Genomic DNA, 19,946 nt, shown 5'->3' with positions numbered 1-19,946 from the left:
GAGGAGATCTGCATGGAGAAATGGGCCAAAACATCACTGCTCTAGAGGAGATCTGCATGGAGGAATGGGCCAAAACATCACTGCTCTAGAGGAGATCTGCATGGAGGAATGGGCCAAAACATCACTGCTCTAGAGGAGATCTGCATGGAGGAATGGGCCAAAACATCACTGCTCTAGAGGAGATCTGCATGGAGGAATGGGCCAAAATACCAGCAACAGTGTGAAAACCTTGTGAAGACTTACAGAAAACGTTTGACCTCTGTCATTGCCAACAAAGGGTATATAACAAAGTATTGAGATGAACTTTTGTTATTGACCAAATACTTATTTTCCACCATAACTTGCAAATTTCCTGGATTTTTTTTCTCATTCTGTCTCTCATAGTTGAAGTGTACCTATGATGAAAATTACAGGCCTCTTATCTTTTTTAGGGGGGAGAACTTTCACATTTGATGGCTGACTAAATACTTTTTGCTCCACTGTATGTCTTTTACTTTGTTATTAAACAGGTTTGAGGTCATGTGTAGGTGTCAGAATAAAAGCACAGCTGTCTCAGACTAAAGAGCTTTAAAGAACTATGACCCAATTTATGCATAGAAATAAATTTATATATTTATAAGAAAGTTATTATAAAGTTATAATCTTATTATAATGGGGAGGTTTAGGTTTTGGCTCATTGTCAGATGTAGAGCACACTGAACACTTCCTGTGAACTCTGACCTACATCAGAAACAGGAAGTGGTGATGTCAGTGAGCTGAGAACAGACTCATGATGGGAAGGCTGCAGATATTTAATAACACAGTCCATACAGTACGGAGATATACACACACACACACACACGCACACACACACACACACACACACACACACACACACCTATCAGGCATGACATCGGTCCTCTCCGAGCTGTGGAGGTCTGGACTCCACTAGACCCTGAAGCCTAACCCCAGTGAGATCTGGGGAATATGGAGTCAACACCTCAAATTGTTGGGCTCCTCAAACCAGACCTGAACACACACACACACACACACACAGTAACACACACACACACACACATATAAATATATATATATATATATTTTATATTGATATACTGAGCTTGTGGGGAAGTTTAAATATTAATGACTTCTTCTTCTTCTTCTTCTTCAGACTCTGCAGAACGGCGGCTCCTCTTCCGTCTCCCTGACGTCCACAACTACACCACACTGTTGCTCGGCAACGATGGTTCCACCCTGTTCGTGGGCGCCCGGGACGCCGTGCTGTCATTGGACATCAGTCAGCATGATGTCATCACCCTGAAGAAAAAGGTCATCCCATGATGCTTTGCTTTGATCATAAACATGTTAATTTAATATTTGTGTTTTAAATGACACTTTTATATATTTTACAATTTTAGAAAATACTCTTAAATTTAAATGTAGATTTTTCAAAAAGTAAAATTTAACTTTAGTTTGACACATTTTTATTTGATTCATTTATAAAATAAGTTTGAATTAAAGGTAAACCCATGTGCTTCTTAAAGGGTTAAAATATGAAAATAAACGTATGAATAACTTCACACATTCTTTTTCAGGAGCATTCAGTCTTACTTTTGGTATAAAATGGTGCAAATGTCATTTCAAATCTCTCTTATTGATCTTTTTTTAATATATTGATTATACTGAACTGGGCGTAACCTCCATGATGTCTTGCTGCCGCTGAGTTCAGTCTGAATTTATCTAGAAGACCAACAAAAATACTAAATGTACATTTTTACAAACCTGATGAACAAACCCCGACCCTTTTAAATCTAGTTTAACTGATTTATGAGCTGAACTGATCCGGCTTGCCTCGTTAACGTCTCCGTCCTTCTTGTCCTTTCAGGTGGAGTGGAGTCCGTCTAGCGATGACATTAATGACTGTCAAAGTAAAGGGAAGAACCAAACGGTAACCATGGCAACACCTCCATCTTGATCTCTTCAGTACTTTAATTTGAATGTTAACGTGTCTTCTCAATGCTAAGCTACGATGCTAACTTATCTCAGACAGAAGGGGTAAATGTCATCCATGATTGTTACTGAGCATGCTCACTCTGAGTCTGTCTGCAGGTCGACTGTCCAAACTTCATCCACGTGTTGCAGCAGATAAACTCCTCACATCTGTACGCCTGCGGGAGCTTCGCCTACAGCCCCCATGATGCCTTCATCGTGAGTCACACACAGACTGCTCCTCACACACACACACAGACTGCTCCTCTCTCACACACACACACACACTGCTCGACACACACACACACACACACAGACTGCTCCACACACACACACACACACACACACACACACACAGGCTGCTCCACACACACACGCACACACACACACACACACACACACAGACTGCTCCACACACACACACACACACACACACACACACACACAGACTGCTCCACACACACATACACACACACACACACAGACACACACAGACTGCTCCACACACACACACACAGACTGCTCCAAACACACACACACACACACACACACACACACACACACACACAGACTGCTCTACTACTACACAGTCCCAGCACGACTTGACTCGGCTCGGCTCGGCTCGACTCGTTTTTTTTTTTGCGTCTCCACTAGGGATACCTGGGATACCAGTACCTGGTACCTGGTACTTTTTTAGTACCTGCTCTGCCGAGGCTCCAAGCGAGCCGAGCAGATACTAAATGTGACGTCATCAGACTGCTGGCCACTGATTGGTCAGAGAGTCACTGGAAGAGTCATGAGTCGTCCCACACAAGAATCAAAGCCGGCATTTTTAAACACCAACAACAGCGTTACAGCGATTGGTTTCTCTTCATTTGCTTTGTGTGAGACAGAAAGACACATACAGCAGAAGGAAGGAAGGAAGGAAAGAAAGGAAGGAAAGGAAGGAAGGAAGTGTGTGTGACAGAAAGACACATACAGCAGCAAGTACACCATCACCTCCATGTCCTCCATTCTTTATGTGTTTGTGTTGCGTATAAAACAAAGTCACGGCAGTTTAACGCGGCGTTGCTATGACGACCCCGCTCACGTTGACTAGGAACCTTTTTGTAATGGAAAAGGTCGTTCCTGGAACCGTGTCGAGTCGAGTCCAGTCGAGCTGAGCAGTGCTGGAACTGTGTAGTGGAAAAGCGCCATTAGAGACTTGAGTCACATTTCCTCCACTTTGTTCACTCTGTGTTTCCTTCTTCTTTCTTTCAGGACACTGAGACTTTCTCCCTCGTCCAAAGCCACAGCGCTAAAAATCGCTGCCCGTTCAACCCGTTCCAGAGGAACTCCGCCATCACCATCGGTCAGTCTGCTCCCGCTGTCATTATAACTCCTGGTCCATTCCTATAAAATATTAATATACAGTAGGGTTAGGGTTAGGGTTCAGAAGTGGTACTGTATATTATTTCCCATTCAGTTGAATGAGAAAGTGTGTCCAAACTTCTGACTAGTACCGAAAGTGTTATGAACAGCTCATCCGTGTAATAATGACTTCTAAAGAGTATTTTTATTATTTGATATCATCAGCTGTTGTGTATAAAGAGTATTTTTTTTCTTAAAGGTGGCGAGCTGTTCACCGCCACCACCACCGACTTCAGAGGAGTCAAACCTCAGATTTCTCGTCACTTCAGCAAAGATGGCCGCCCAGACATCAGCCAGGACACGTCTGTCAACTTATTGGAAGGTGAGAGCATTAACTGATCGATAATCAATACTTCATTTCTGTCACTGATCGTCAGAATAAACAGAAAAAAAACTTTTGATGAGTCAATCACAAATTCTAATCTTCAGATCACTTAAAGAGCTTTTAACCACAGTGAGAAACTTGACAATCTCAATAACAGAAACTTATAATCACAAACCTTTTTTAACATTTGTTCTGAAGCAACACTTCCTGTTTCTTCATCCGCTATGATTCACTTCCTGTTTCAGAACATCCTGTCGCTCTCTGAAACGCTGTGAAAAGGTGACACTGTTAGAAACTGTGTTATTACATTACCACCATATAACCAGCACGTTAAAGTACTAACAGAGACATTAAAGTACTAACAGAGACATTAAAGTACTAACAGAGACATTAAAGTGTTAACAGAGACATTAAAGTATTAACAGAGACTTACACAGACTGCTCCTCACACACACACACAGACTGCTCCTCACACACACACACACACACACACACACACACACACACACACACACACACACACACAGACTGCTCCACACACACACACACACACACACACACACACACACACACACAGACTGCTCCACACACACACACACACACACACACACACACACAGACTGCTCCACACACACACACACACACACACACACAGACTGCTCCACACATACACACACACACACAGACAGACTGCTCCACACACACACACACACACACACAGACTGATCCACACACACACACACACACACACACAGACTGATCCACACACACACACACACACACAGACTGCTCTACTACTACACACTTCCAGCACGACTTGACTTGTTTTTTTTTGCGTTTCCACTAGGGATAGTACCTGGTACTAGGGTCAGGGTCAGGGTTATCCTAACCCTGACCCTAGTACTGACCCTGAGCTCATGGATCACCATCTGGGTTAGGGTCTCTGCTTTAAACTGGTTCAGATTTAAACTGGACCTTTTAGATCATTAAATAAACACAATTATGTCCATAAGAAAACAGGAAGTGCAGCTTTCCATTATTCCATTAATGATGGAATAATCTATATAAAGCTATCAGAGAATAAACATATTTAATCTGGTGTTTAACCTCTTAATACACGCCCCTATTTTTTATGTTGTTAGCCTAAACAACATAATCAAGTTGTGAGCAGCACAGATCCCACATAGTTTGAGACTCAGAGATGTGTCTGGTATCATTGGAAAGGAAACACTCTCAGGATTCTTGTAAAAGTGTCTGTGTGATTCTGTGACTTACTGACAAAGAGTGGTAGAGGTTACAATGATGGGGTTGTTTACTCGCCCATAGGTTAGCCTTTACAATGACATGTGTACAGACATTCAGGGACCTCTCAGCAGGATATAGACACAATGAGGCCACAGCCACAGGTCTTGGCTTCGTGCAGTCCAAATTTGGAGTCAAAAGACCAAAAGATGAATTTTTCAGAGTTATTTTTCAACAGGTATGTCCATGCGTTTTCCTCAGGTCCTTTTTGGAGACTCCAAATGGACACTTGGTTACCATGGTTACCAAAGCTGTATAACCACAATCAAACACCTATAACTTCACATCCCCTTTGCCTACAATCAAAATCTTGGTCTCTAATGAAAGCTGACACCATATTATTATTATTATTTTATTATTATTATATATTATATTATTATATATAACCTTTTTTTGTTTGGCCATATCTATCTATCTATCTATCTATCTATTATTATTTATTACTATATTATTTATTTTGGTATAAGTCATAAGTCAAGTCGAAGAAGAACCAACCGTGTACCAAAAAGCCGAGTGCGTAATGATATATGGTTCAACTCTTTTACACACCGGGCGCACGCCGGTTACGCTTGGAGTTTGTTTATGGACAGCCAAACTGATAGCTTAGTGTCATACACCGTTGGAAACCTCAGACTATTGGCTAAAAGGTTATCAACTTCATTTCACCGAATATTTCCATAGGCTGAAACAGCTGTCAATCAAAGCCATGTCGTCATTGTCGTCCGTCACATGTCCTCATTGGCTTTGGAGGCACGTGCTGCCTAAACCTAAACACCGATTGGCTTGTGTGTGGTGACATCAGAAGCAGAAGAGGCTCACGGTCGTAAACATCTAGTCACGTGTACTCTGAGATGGACGTGCACGTCAGGAAATGACGTAAACGGACCGTATATGGTTTGTTCCTTGTGTATTACGTTACGTGTTGGACTAAATACATGTTGACATATTGAGGAAAGTATTTCGGTTGTATGGAAACGGATTTCATATTTCACAAGAATGGATATTTGGCGAGCTGTACAGAAAGTCCTGAGTCATAAGATGGTCGTTGTGGATAAAGGGAAGACTTTGAAGGTATGTAGGCATTATAGCTTTTCTTACTTAGCTCAGGGGCTAGCCGAGCTAATCGCTAATACTATTACGGCTGTGAGCAACCATATAAGTCGTCAGTGGTCTTGAATGAATCAGGACAATCTAAGCTTTCCAACGATGTACGGCATGAATATAAATGTTTAAGGGTTGGTGTTTAAAACATTCAGAAGAACGTGTGGCTACCTCCTAACATCCGTCCCGTAGACGGAACATTGTGCGTTAAGAGGTTAATGTGTAGGGTTAGGGTTAGTGTTATTTTAACTTTTTTTTCATAGTTTATTGTTTTTATTTTTCTCTGTAAAGCACTTTGAGCTACATGCCCTGTCTGAAAGGTGATCTATAAATGAAGTTTATCATCATTATTAATATATTAAACTGCTTATTGGTACACTGATCAATAATTCACTCTTTAAAACCTGCTGCTGTGATTTAGAAACTGAGAGTTGCTCAGAGCTCAACCATCTGCTCTCAGATCTCTTTTCTCGGCATTGAGACCTCTTGGCACAACAGCCTGAGTTTCCTCTTCTGTCATCACTTCCTGTATTTCAGAGCCGACCTTCGTCAGCACGTCGTTGGACCCTGAAGACGGGAAACTCTACTTCTTCTTTAGTGAAGTTGGGAACGAGTTCAGCTTCACTGATGAGCTGCGAATCGCTCGAGTGGCCCAAGTCTGCAAGGTGAATAGACTCATTCAGTTTGTACTTGAAGAGTTCAGATACCTTACAGCTCATATCAAGTAAAACACTCAATTACACTTATTGATAGTGGGGTTTTTTATTGGAGCAGAGGAAGATAAGAGTTGTCATATAGTGGATATGAGTTTATTTTAAGTGAAATATTGAATAGATATTTACCAGCTCATACCTTAGAAACATGTTTTAACCACAGCCGACTTTTTATTAATATTCATTGTTCATTTTTCAACCACATCAAACAACATATTTACAACCCAACTGTCGTTAGTCATAATTTTATATTTGCAGACATTCATGATGTCATTTGAAATATCAAAAATCAATTTTCAGTAGTAAAAATGTCATTTGGGATATAAAACTGCATTTACAATTTAGTTGATATCTGAAATGTTTGAGCAGGAAGTCGAGCTGTTACATGTTCAAACATCCCGTCTATAACCTGAACACGGTTTAATGTTTAAAGCCTTACCCTTGACAGAAAACAGAAAACAGGTTCAGGTTGTGTTCAGTGTTTGTAAATGAAGATTTAGGACATTACAGAGAGGTGGACTGGAGGCTTTTAACTGAACTTTAAAGCAGAAACAGATTTGAACCGTGTGTCTACAGGATGATGTCGGAGGAGAGAGGACTCTGCAGAAGAAGTGGACGTCCTTCGCCAAAGCTCCTCTGCTCTGCCAGTTTCCAAAACAGCTTCCCTTCAACATCCTCCAGGACATGTTCACCCTCCAGCCAGCAGAGGGCAGCGCTGCCTCAGACACTCTGTTCTACGGCGTCTTCACCTCCCAGTGGTAAGGGTTAGGATTGTTTTGTCCTTGGGTTCATCGTCATGTTCTCTGCTGAACAGACTTCCACTGACTTTACTGTTTAGTTTAAATTCATAGATTCAGTTTGAGTGAGGGTTAGGGTCTCAACATTTGAGATGATTTAGTTTTAAACAATAACTTCAGTCGAGTTCATAAATGTAGATAAAATCACTAATTGGTCTTAAAGGCTCTAAACCAGGTCTGTTGATGTCCACTGGAACATTGTTATGTGTTGTTATGATGTTATATTATTGACCCATTTCCACACCTCAGACTTCTTTTAAATCTTTATGACGTAAACAGAAATAGGCTGGATGGTTATTTAGCATCTGATAGAAACACAATATTAAGACATATTCCATGTTATATTGAGTTATTAGCAAAGTTAGTAATGAGATTACAGTGAACAGGAGAAATAATATTAATATATTGTTTTATAGTTTAATGTAATTGTGATAGAAGTGTTTTAAGGAAACGTTATTGTTGTCATTATAAATACGATCAGCAGTGTTTTCTCTGCTGCTCTTCAGGTCGTCGGCTCCACAGTCGGCAGTGTGCGTCTTTAAGCTGCAGGACTTCAGGGTCGTGTTTTCTGGGAGCTACAAAACTTTTGACATGGAGAGCCACCAGTGGAGTCTACAGCAGGGAAATCACCCGTATCTGGGAAAGGTGAGGAGCTCATCTTCAAACTGCAGAGTTTACTCATACAATCCAGATTTGTTCTGAAATTAGGTTTAATGTTTATGGGGTATTTTGGCCATATCTCCTGGTTAATCTGTAACTGGTCATGTTAATGTGATTCTCCCTCAGTGTGGACAGGACAGAGATTCAGACTCTATCTTAGCAGAAGTGAAGAAGAGTTTCCTGACCAGCGACAGCGTGAAACCAGCCGGAGACGCTCCCATCTTTGTTTCTTCAGAGCAGAGCTACAGTCGAGTGGCTGCCATGACGACCAAAGCAGCCAATGGGAAGGATTATACCATCCTTTTCCTACTGACCGGTGAGACGTCACACATTTAACATGATGACGAATGAAAAGCTCTATTCTGGATTAAACATTGTCTCTTTTTCCTGATGTCCAGAGTCTGGGTTCCTCCACAAAGTGGCTTTGCTTGATCAGGGTCCACGGGTCATTGAGGAGATTCAGGTCTTTACACAACATCAGCTTATTAAAAACATCGTCCTCTCCTCCCCAAAGGTAAACCTCACACCTCCCCAAAGAGAAAGATTAGATCATACAGAAATAAGTGAAATGACTTTAATTCACTCTGTATAATATAGCTACATACAGTATGTAGTTGAGGCTCTGCTGTTAATAAGAACATAAATATTCATACAAAGCTGGTGTTAAAGTTTGATTCCTCCAGATGTTCACTAAAGAAATGTCACACTAGCTGAGTGTGGGTCTCAGCACCAACCTGTAACCATGGTAACGGAGATGACCACAGCCTGTAACCATGATAACGGAGATGACCACAGCTGGAAAACATCCAAACTAATGATGAGGGTCAAATTTGAATGTAAAGAAAAGCTAAAATAAAAGCTAAACAGTGATTCTCTGAGCAGGATTAATGATAAAATAAAGGTTAATAAATCATGAATAAAAACAAAGTGAACCAAAAAACTAAAACCTGACAGAACTAATGCATTTATTTTTTGGACAGATGGCTGAAATCTACATGTTAGATCATTAATAATAGTAACTAATAACAGTCGATTTGTCTCACCTGCGAATAGTTTCACTGTCTGCAGCGAAACACATTAAACAATGAAAGATGAACTGATTGTGTCCGTTTCTTCACACATTAAACTGAGACTGAAGTACCAGCTGCTGAAATCCTCCAGGCTTTGGGTTAGGGTTAACCCTAACCCTCGACACCGTTCATAACAATCACATTACTGCTGAAATATTCAAGCCTAGTGAGAACCTGACTCGCTTCAGAGAACAGAATCCATCAGATAATAATTAATAAGTGTTTTTTGGTAGTTTATGACTCAGTGACAGAAATGAACCGTGGCTGCAGAAATGTCACTGTTTGTTGTGTTTGTGTAAACTTCCTCCTGAGTTGTAAATGTCATCATGAGATTTATTTTTGGCACATTGGGAATAACACAGGAATCTGTTTCTGAGGTGAATGAAAAGTGACCTTTTTAAAATAAGAAGTGAAATTCAGTCATTTGAGTTTTTTGATCACTTCACGCGGTGTTTCCATGTTTCTGAAGCAGGTTTTATACTCATACATTCATCAAACCTGTCTTATCTGACATATAAAAGTATTTGTAGATTAATTAAAATGATTATATAAAAGTTTGATACAAGAGAATATTACAGCTCTGTGTTTTCTGCTGTTGTAGGGAGTTCTTTATGTTGGGACATCAGAGGGTGTGACGGCCATCCCCATCGCCAAATGCTCCATCTACCGAAGCTGCTCCCAGTGTGTCCTGGCCAGGGACCCTCTCTGTGGATGGAGCCACACCAGGAGGCTCTGCACTGCTCCAGACAGCAGTGCTGACTACATGTACGTGTTCACCTCACTCAGCAGGGTTAGGGTTCAAGGCACTTTACACATAGAGCAGGACTAAACTGTCCTCTATAATTTAACTTCTTAATACACGCCCCTATTTTTCATGTTTTTAGCCTAAACGACATGTTGCCTAAGTTGTGAGCAGCACAGATCCCACATAGTTTGAGACTCAGAGATGTGTCTGGTATCATTGGAAAGGAAACACTCTCAGGATTCTTGTAAAAGTGTCTGTGTGATTCTGTGACTTACTGACAAAGAGTGGCAGAGGTTACAATGATGGGGTTGTTTACTCGCCCATAGGTTTGCCTTTACAATGACATGTGTACAGACATTCAGGGACCTCTCAGCAGGATATAGACACAATGAGGCCACAGCCACAGGTCTTGGCTTCATGCAGTCCAAATGTGGAGTCAAAAGACCAAAAGATGCCTCCTCATCACTCCAGTTCATAAGCAACTCTGCTACCTCTGCAGCCGTGGATTTCTTTGCCTTATGTAGCTATCTATCTATTTATTTATCTATATATCTATTTATTTATCTATCTATTTATTTATTTAGCTATCTATGTATTTAGCTATAAAGATGTCAAGTTGAAGAAGAACCAACCGTGTAATAAGATGCGTAATGACATGATTCAACTCTTTTACGCACCGGGCGCATGCACAGACAGTGGAGCGCGCTGGTTACGCTCTTGGACAGCCAAACTGATAGCTTAGTGTCATACACCGTTGGAAACCTTAGACTATTGGCTAAAAGGTTATCAACTTCATTTCACTGAATATTTCCATTGGCTGGAACAGCAGTCAATCAAAGCCACGTTGTTGTTGGTCACATGTCCTCATTGGCTTTGGAGACATGTACTGCCTAATCCTAAACACCGATTGGCTTGTGTGTGGTGTCGTCAGAAGCAGAAGAGGCTCACGGTCGTAAACATCTAGTCACGTGTACTCTGAGATGGACGTGCAGGTCAGGAAATGACGTAAACGGACCGTATATGGTTTGTTATTTGTGTTATTACGTTACGTGTTGGACTAAATACATGTTGACATATTGAGGAAAGTATTTCGGTTGTATGGAAACGGATTTCATATTTCACAAGAATGGATATTTGGCGAGCTGTACAGAAAGTCCTGAGTCATAAGATGATCGTTGTGGATAAAGGGAAGACTTTGAAGGTATGTAGGCATTATAGCGGTTCTCACTTTAGCTGAGTGGTTAGCTAACTATTACGGCTGTGAGCAACCATATAAGTCGTGAGTGGTCTTGAATGAATCAGGGCAATTTAAGCTTTCTAACAATGTACGGCATGAATATAAATGTTTAAGGGTTGGTGTTTAAAACATTCAGACATTCCGTAGGCGGAACAGCGTGCGTTAAGAGGTTAATTTAAAGGGAGAGAGAGAGATTCAAATCACTTATATTCAACTAACACACACATTCACATTCATTAACTTACATTTTGATAAAAAAGTATACACACCATAGTAATTTAAAAAAACATCATACATCACATTCTTATGCACACACACACACACACACACACACACACACACACACACACACACACCTCCTTTAACCAAGTACACTTCCAAACAGCAGTTTCTCTTCCTTCACAGCACATAGACCATTAGACACACACCAGACCTTCTCAAAAGACCCCAAGTCTTTCATTAGGCTATAATAGTTGAAATCAATTGTCAGCCTGCTTTTAATCATTCTGATGAAAATGATGTTAACATCACAGTCCCAATCAATCAATCAATCAATCAATCAATCTTTATTTGTATAGCGCCAAATCACAACAAAGTTATCTCAAGGCACTTTACACATAGAGCAGGTTCTAAACCAAACTCTTCAGGTTTTAACTTTAAAGAGACCCAACATTCCCACATGAGCAACAGTGGCGAGAAAAAACTCCCTTTTAACAGGAAGAAACCTCAGAACCAGACTCAGAAGTGGGCGGCCATCTGCCTCGGCCGGTTGGGGTAGAGAGGAGAGAAAGGAAGGATAGAGGAGAGAGGCACAGTGAAAATCAACAATGGAGCCAGATGGTCCGGGACTGGAATCCGTCATCCGGACGTCTACAGGCCCAGATTATCTGTAGGACGAGAAAGCAGAGCCAGAAACCAGAAACCAGAAAGACAACTCCGGGGAAGAAGTTTAGGTTATTGATGCATTAATAGAACATAAGTGTTAATGGATATAGATGGATAGATAGAGAGAGAGAGAGGGAGGAGGAGAGAGAGGCCCAGTGCATCATGGGGGTGGGGGTCCCCCGGCAATCTAAGCCTATGGCAGCATAAGTTAAGAGCTCAAAGAGCCCTAACTATAAGCTTTATCAAAAAGGAAAGTTTTAAGCCTACTCTTAAATGTAGGGTTAGGGTGTCTGCCCCCCGGACCAAATCTGGAAGATGGTTCCACAGGAGAGGAGCCTGATAGCTGAAGGCTCTACCTCCTGTTCTACTTTTAGAGATATTAGGAACCACAAGTAGACCTGCATGCTGGTCCCAAGATCCCTCCAACTTCCTTTTCCTGCTCAGGTAAACAGCCATTTTGGCCCAGAAGGAAGCTAAGGAGCTGACACTTGGCCTTCTTTTTCTGACTGTATTTAAAACCCAAAATGAACACGTTTGTTAAAAACACTCCAAACATACAGAACAGCCTCTGTAGAAACACAAGAAGAGCTTTCAGCCTGCTGCAGTCTAAAAAACAATGAAACACAGTTTCCCTGAGAGGACAGAAAGGACACCTCTCATCCACATTTGGATTTAAAATAGACACAAAACCATTTACAGCGACAACCCCATGTAGGACTCTCCACTCTAAGTCTCCAATTCTTTTAGTCAGCGGTGGTTTGTACAGTGCTCTCCATGAAGGCTCCACTCCTGAATCTAACCCCAGGTGGGCCCTCCATGGTGTGTCAGCCCGACCTTTTAACTTTTCCTTATTTACAACTTTCACCAAGACTTTACACATTATTTTTCCTGTTGAGACAGAGAGAGGTATGAGGTATCAGACACACCATGCTTTAAAAACCAACCGGTACAGTCTTTAACATCCAGAGTCAGAGTCTCTACTGGAAAAGGCTCAGAGTCACTTTGGGTTGATAGACTGTTAGATTGGGAGACAATACACAGGAGTTCATCAGTGGAGAGCTGGTTCCTCCAGACCCCCAACATGTTCTGGATGAGCCTCACTGAAGTGACCCCACCAGCAGCACAAAGGGCAGCAGCATCCTCCAAGTGTGGACCACACAGGTTCATCACCTGACCCAATAAAGTGATGTGTGCAGCCAGAAACTTCTGTGCAACAGAGGGGCCCACAGTCCGGCTCACATCAAAGTGACTTCCAAAAACAATGGGTTCTTTCAAAATCCAAAAAAGTGAAGAACAAGACCTTACCCTCTCCTTTTTAAAAAGTCCCCAAATTCTAAAAAGACTCTGATAAAATTCCGGAAAAGTCCTCAAGTTTCGTTTTCCAAAATCCATTAGAAATAGGGATTCCTGTAGTCCCAGTCCCCAACCCTGAGCCAGGACAGTCCCAATCCCCAACCCTGAACCAGGACAGTCCGAGCCACCGACCTCCACACCAGGTCTGTGGGTCCAGTCAGTAGCCGCTGTATGAACTGGAGCCGGAAAACAGCTCCCCTGCTGGCCAGATGTATGAGACCCTGCCCCCCTTCTTCTCTGGGGAGGAAGAGGACACTCTGTGGGACCCAGTGGAGACGGTCCCAGAAACAATCCACCATCACCGCTTGGACTTTGACCAGCAGGGTCACAGGAGGGTCCACACAGGAGAGCCGATGCCACAACATGGAAGCAGCCAGATTATTGATTATTAAAACACAACCTCTAAAAGACATTTTTGGGAAAACTTCCACTTTTTGAGTCTCCCCTCCACTTTCTCTAGAACATTGTCCCAATTCTTCCCAACAGTATCTGGATCACCGACCCCAGATACTTGATCCCTCCTCCCTTCCAGGTAAACCCCCAGATACTTGATCCCTCCTCCCTTCCAGGTAAGCCCCCAGATACTTGGTCCCTCCTCCCTTCCAGGTAAGCCCCCAGATACTTGATCCCTCCTCCCTTCCAGGTAAGCCCCAGATACTTGATCCCTCCTCCCTTCCAGGTAGACCCCCAGATACTTAAGCCCCCCTCCCTTCCAGGTAAGCCCACCAGGCAGTTTGACCCCCTGCAGCTCATCTCCCACCCGCAGAGCACCACTTTTCCCCAATTAACTTTGGCTGAATACATTTCACCAAAACTCTGAACACTGTCAGTCAAAAAGTTTACATCGTTCTGATTTTGAATAGCTATAATCAAATCATCCGCATAAGCAGACAACTGAAAAACTGAGCTACAGTTTGGAACATTAAAACCAGAAAGACCCATTCTCAGTTTCTGGAAGAGAGGCTCGATTGCCAGGGAGTACAGCATCCCTGAAAGAGGACAACCCTGCCACTCAAACCACCGTTAATCTTTAAAACACTCTCAATGTCTCCATACAAGGCCTGAATCTTAGCGATAAAACCTGAGCCGAACCCAAAACCCTCCAGCGTTTGCCAGAGATAGTCGTGTTCAACCCTGTCAAACCAGACCCAGTTTTGTTCCCAATGAGCTTGAGAGGTTCAAAACATCACAAATTAAATGGACATTATCTATGATGAGCCTGCCTGGTACGCAGTAGGTCTGGTCTACATGAATTAACTGCTCCATCACTTTTCTCAGCCTATTTGCTAAGACCTTGGAGAGGAGTTTATAATCAGTACAGAGAAGGGCCACTGGTCGCCAGTTTTTTAGGTTGTGCAGATACCCTAACCCTAACCCTCCTTTTTTGGAAGGAGGGTGAGTACTGCTCTCCTGCAACTCAGGGGCAACCGGCCCTTCAGCAGACTGTCCCTGAAAACATCCAGCAGGTCCTCACCAATCACTGACCAGAAGGCTTTATAAAAGTCAGCTGGCAGGCCGTCTATGCCTGGTGCTTTCCCAGGCCTCAGGCTCTGCAGCGCCTCCAACAGTTCCTCTGGAGCGATATCAGCCTCCAAACACGTGTTGGCCTCTGCTGACACCTGTGGCAGACCACTGAGGAAAGAGAGCAACTCATCTGGTTTCTCAGTGTACTCACATTTAAACAAATGTTGATAAAAGCCTTCTGCGTACCTGCGGATGTCTGCTGACTCCTGTAGCAGCTGCCCATCACCAGAGCGCAGACAGTGCATCAGCCTTCTCTGCCCATTTTTCCTCTCAAGCCCAAAGAAAAAGTGAGAAGCAGCATCTATCACGGCCACATTCTGAAACCTACTGCGTACCAGCAAGTCAGCTAACACGCTTTTTAGCCTTGAAGACTTCAACATGTCTTCTCTCTCCTGTGGAGTCTGCTAACTCTTGCAACTCCACCATTTCTCTCTCCAGATCCCTGATAGACCTTACCAAGTTGCAGATGTTGAGAGTGTACTGCAAGCACAGAGATTTGATCTGACTCTTCTCTATATCCCACCACTGCTGCAGCAAAATAAAACTTGACTTTTTCAACCTAAAATCATTCCAAAAAACAGTAAAAGCTGTTCTAAAACCATTGTACGACAGAAGTGTTGTGTTAAAATGCCAATATGCACTTCCACACCTGATATTGTTAATATAAATACAGCACTCAACTGAGAGAGATCTGAAAAGCCAACTGGTTTTATGTCACAACTTTTAAAAACACTTAAATGATGTTTAAAACAGTAAAATCCATCAAGTCTGGACATTGACAGAAGACCATCTCTAGCGTGGAGCCAGGTATACTGCCGGGTATTACTGTGAAAATGTCTCCACACATCACGTGTTTCTATTGATTTCTTTCTCTATTGAACTGTTTTTGTGAGGCAGCATGAGGTTCAGAGTGATTCCGATCTAAAGTGGGGCTAACAGTGCAGTTAAAATCACCCCCAATCACTAAATACTCCTCCCTGCTACACCTCTGAATCACACCATCCAAAGTGTTCAAAAAAATCTATCTCTCTGTGCCTGCTGTTGGAGCGTACACACTTAAAAAAAACATTTTCACTCTTTCAAACTCCGCCTTAATTTTCAAAATATGACCCGCCATAATATCCTCCACATCAACAGAGACTGGATTGAAATCTCTGGAAAGAAGAACTCCAACTCCCCCACTGTTGCAGCTTTTATGACTAAAATAATACACAATTACTCAACGTCAATTTGAGTGACCCTCGACTGGCGTAATGAGGAGTCATTTCCACCTACGTGAATAACAATCATTTCCTTTTTGTAAGGAAAGATTCAGACTTTCAGTGATTGATTCAAACAGGAACATGAATGGTTGAGTGTTGTTGTTGACTGACAGCTGGTTGTTTTGCTCCTCAGGGTTCAGGTCCTGGACAACGGCAACGTGGAAGAGGAATGTGATGAACGGACAGAGGACAGCGTGAACGAAGGTAACATATAAAGATAATACATTACAGATTAAAGAGTTTACAGGATGTTAAAGATCAGATCAAAAATATTTCAGAGCCATTTTAGAATCCTGACATTAAACATCTCTAATATTTTATAGATTTCACCTTTAAGTTTCATTTATGTACCTATAGTAAAACCATAAAACAGTGAGTCTAACTCACGTCATTATCTTTCGCTAGTATTGATCTTAAAGATTTGTGTCCTGCAGAAATCAACGTTAATTTGAACGAAGTGGTGATACTCAATTGTCTGAAACCTTCCAACCTGGCCACCCTCATCTGGACTTCACCTCAATTCAAAGTCCTGCCAAAGAAACTCTTCATCCAATCGGCTGAGGGCAGTCTGATCTTCCATGCCAGCACGACCAGCTTTGGGACCTACCGCTGTGAAGCAGTGGAAAGCGGGCACAAGCAAGTGGTCAAAAGCTATTATGTCCGACAGATTGGTTCTCCACATCCCAGAAGCCCCCCTCCGGAGGTTGACCATATGCCTGACATCAAAGAAGAGTCTGACGATGAGAGCATAATGACCGAGGAACCGATTACCTCTGTGATGACACCTGTAGGAGACCCAGAGGACAACCTGACACAGAACAAAGGCGCTGAATCCACTGTGACCAAAGACAAGGCCAAAACTAACAATGAAGAGCCTACAATTAAAAACACGTCTCATGGTGGTGGTTTGGACTCTACAAGAGATGTTCAGTCCTGGAAGGAACCGCTCAATGCTCCAACAAAGAGCTACTACAGTGAGCTGGTTGTTGTTTCTCTCCTGCTGGCAGCCTGCATTTTGATCCTGATGCTTGCCGGGCTCCACGTGTGGCGCCAGAGGCAGAAAAACCCTAAACTGGAAGGTCTCAGCAGTCCAGAGGATGGAGGCAAGGTGAATAAAAGTATGGAGACTGTTCCAGCTCTGAGCTGTGCAGAGGATGCTGGACCTGAGCTGAGGGTGTAGTAATGCGGTTTTAATGATGGACATCTTCAATTCAATATTTACTGGTTCAGCTAAAAAGAAACAAAGAGAGCTTGTGTCATGATATTTGAAGACACTGTCCAGAACAAACAGATCCAGGATGAGTTTAGTCGACTTTACCACAGACTGGAAATGAGAGGAAAGTCTGATTCAAAGTAAAACTCTAGCAGTTTGATATGGGAACTTATTGACAGCTCTATTTCACCAAGTTTAACATTACTGTTAGCACAGTTTAGTTAAAGTAGCTAATGTTAGCTTGTGGTTCAATAAGCTCCAAACATGGTGCTAACATTACGTACAGGAAATGGTTCATTACATCAGTACAACTAGATACTAAATCTTATGAACTTATTAATAGGCAAGGCAGCTTTATCTATAGAGCACATTTCATACCCAACTCACTGTGCTTTACATAAAAACAAAACATTTAACAGTAAGAATTGGAAACAAAGAACATGAAAACATACAATTTAAAAAAAGTAAAAATAAAAGCCAATAATAATAAAAATTGGAAACATTAAAACATACAATTAAAAACAAGAATACCCAAAATAAAAGCAAAGTACAGAAAAATATAAAGAAAAATAAAACTTAGACTAAAATAGAGCATAAACAATGATTTATACTAAAGTCATACGGTGCAAATGAGAGGTGGGTTAGGGTTAGGGTTAGGGTCCCCTCCTTCTTCTTAAGGTGGCCCCCAACCAAGAACTGATAAAATGTACAGTTAAATAGTGAACGCCGTAGCTGCAGGACATTTGTGTAAAACAAGAATTGCGGATACATTTTGAGCAGATTATTTCCTTTGTATACTTTGATGTGCATTTGCTGTGTTTTCCTTATATTTTCAGGTGTTTCTCTCTGTTATATATTTTTAAATGTTCAGCTTCATACATGAAAGACTTTTTTCTGACAGTCAGTATTTTGGCCTTTAGATTGAAGTTATTCTAAACTCGCACCACCACCTCAACTTCTTCCTGAAATGTAAAGTCAGTCATGTGAACCAAACCTGAGAGAGGGTTAGGGATGCAAACTGCGCAGGCTGGTTACTGGTCTGAGTATTTTTAGCAGGTCACAGACCATTTCCTTTTCAACATTCAAAATTCAGACACCACAAACTGGGAGACAGCGTGGACTGCAGCAGGTAACTGGTCCAAAAAAGAAATAGTACATTTTAATAGGATTAGGTTTGTAGTAAGAAGCCCCTCCCCTCACTAGGCGGGGAGAGGTAAATGCACGGTCCTTCTCCTTATCCTGTCCTCCATACCAATTTCCTCGAGGGGGGTATTGGTGCCATCTCTTACGGTACACGTACGTCCGCTCCCCGTCCGTGTCATAAACATGGTCTTCTCATGGTCACTTGGTCTTTATAATGAAAATATGTCTCTTCAAAATAAACTTTTCTTCTTGTTGTAATTAAATAATGCCTTTCAAAAAAAATGAATTGTTTAAGTCAAATAAAACTTTTTTAAATAGTTTTTTTATAGTATTTTTATTTACTTTTCTTTTTATTTAGTAATGAAATAAAATAATTCATGTTCTTAATGAAATCAACTTGTTTTTAAATTGTATTTTTTATAATGTGCTATACGCCGCAACGTTTCAAACCGTCAATAGAAAGCAATGAGAGTCAATGTAAAGCTGAGAGATGTTGAGCCTTCATCAACCAGCTCAATAATGAGGGACAGACGTGCTTCTCCTCTATTTATACTCTCCAGTGGAGCTAACCCTAACCCTTTCGAAACAAAATAAAATCCAAATAACCAAAAAACAAGTGAGTTTTGTATTTTTTTGTGTTAATATAATGTGGTCATAATACGATGTTCCACTATGAATGTAAATATGTGTCCTTATAATTTTTATTTTTATTTGCCAAATAATACAATTTTAGTCCCAACTGTATTTCAGGTTAGGGTTACAGCAGGTTAGGGTTCGGGGGTTAGGGAAGACAAATTAGAGCATGGGCCTCCCTTTTCTTGGCCGGGCCGACCTAGTGCTGATTTAGGCCTCTGGGATGTCTTGTGTCCAGGTTGCTCCCTTTGGAGGAGAGTGTTAGACCCTAACCCTTTGGAGGAGAGTGTTAGACCCTAACCCTAACCCTTTGGAGCAGAGTGTTAGACCCTAACCCTAAACCTTTGGAGCAGAGTGTTAGACCCTAACCCTAACCCTTTGGAGGAGAGTGTTAGACCCTAACCCTTTGGAGGAGAGTGTTAGACCCTAACCCTTTGGAGCAGAGTGTTAGACCCTAACCCATATTGCGCACCACATTTTAAACAGGTGATTAAATAGACACAGTTTCTGGTGTGGGTGTTCCCCCAGGAAAGGGTTTTAAAGACATGTTTGTTGGTCCTGTTGTGAAGCCAAGTTAGTTGTTTGTAGAAATCCCTTGACCTCTG

The 19,946-nt window shown here is 41.8% G+C and overlaps 1 protein-coding gene across 1 annotated transcript in view; it reads left to right on the top strand.

Moving 5' to 3' along the window:
* Positions 1-17,725, top strand: part of LOC128380621 (semaphorin-4B-like) — a 22,289-nt gene extending 4,564 nt beyond the window's left edge. Inside the window, exons 2-14 of the mRNA XM_053340494.1 lie at positions 1,151-1,308; positions 1,865-1,927; positions 2,089-2,187; positions 3,229-3,319; positions 3,578-3,700; positions 6,644-6,771; positions 7,396-7,577; positions 8,123-8,261; positions 8,403-8,592; positions 8,675-8,790; positions 9,948-10,111; positions 16,486-16,556; positions 16,787-17,725. Of these exons, the coding sequence (XP_053196469.1) occupies positions 1,151-1,308; positions 1,865-1,927; positions 2,089-2,187; positions 3,229-3,319; positions 3,578-3,700; positions 6,644-6,771; positions 7,396-7,577; positions 8,123-8,261; positions 8,403-8,592; positions 8,675-8,790; positions 9,948-10,111; positions 16,486-16,556; positions 16,787-17,532 (2,270 nt within the window). The 3' untranslated portion in view covers positions 17,533-17,725. The remainder of the gene's footprint in view (positions 1-1,150; positions 1,309-1,864; positions 1,928-2,088; positions 2,188-3,228; positions 3,320-3,577; positions 3,701-6,643; positions 6,772-7,395; positions 7,578-8,122; positions 8,262-8,402; positions 8,593-8,674; positions 8,791-9,947; positions 10,112-16,485; positions 16,557-16,786) is intronic.
* Positions 17,726-19,946: the final 2,221 nt, after the last annotated feature.

The sequence above is a fragment of the Scomber japonicus genome, chromosome 19 (genome assembly GCF_027409825.1).
Source record: "Scomber japonicus isolate fScoJap1 chromosome 19, fScoJap1.pri, whole genome shotgun sequence".
NCBI lineage: Eukaryota > Metazoa > Chordata > Actinopteri > Scombriformes > Scombridae > Scomber > Scomber japonicus.
The sequence above is the reverse complement of the archived record's forward strand: the minus strand, read 5'-3'. Positions and strand labels throughout refer to the sequence as shown.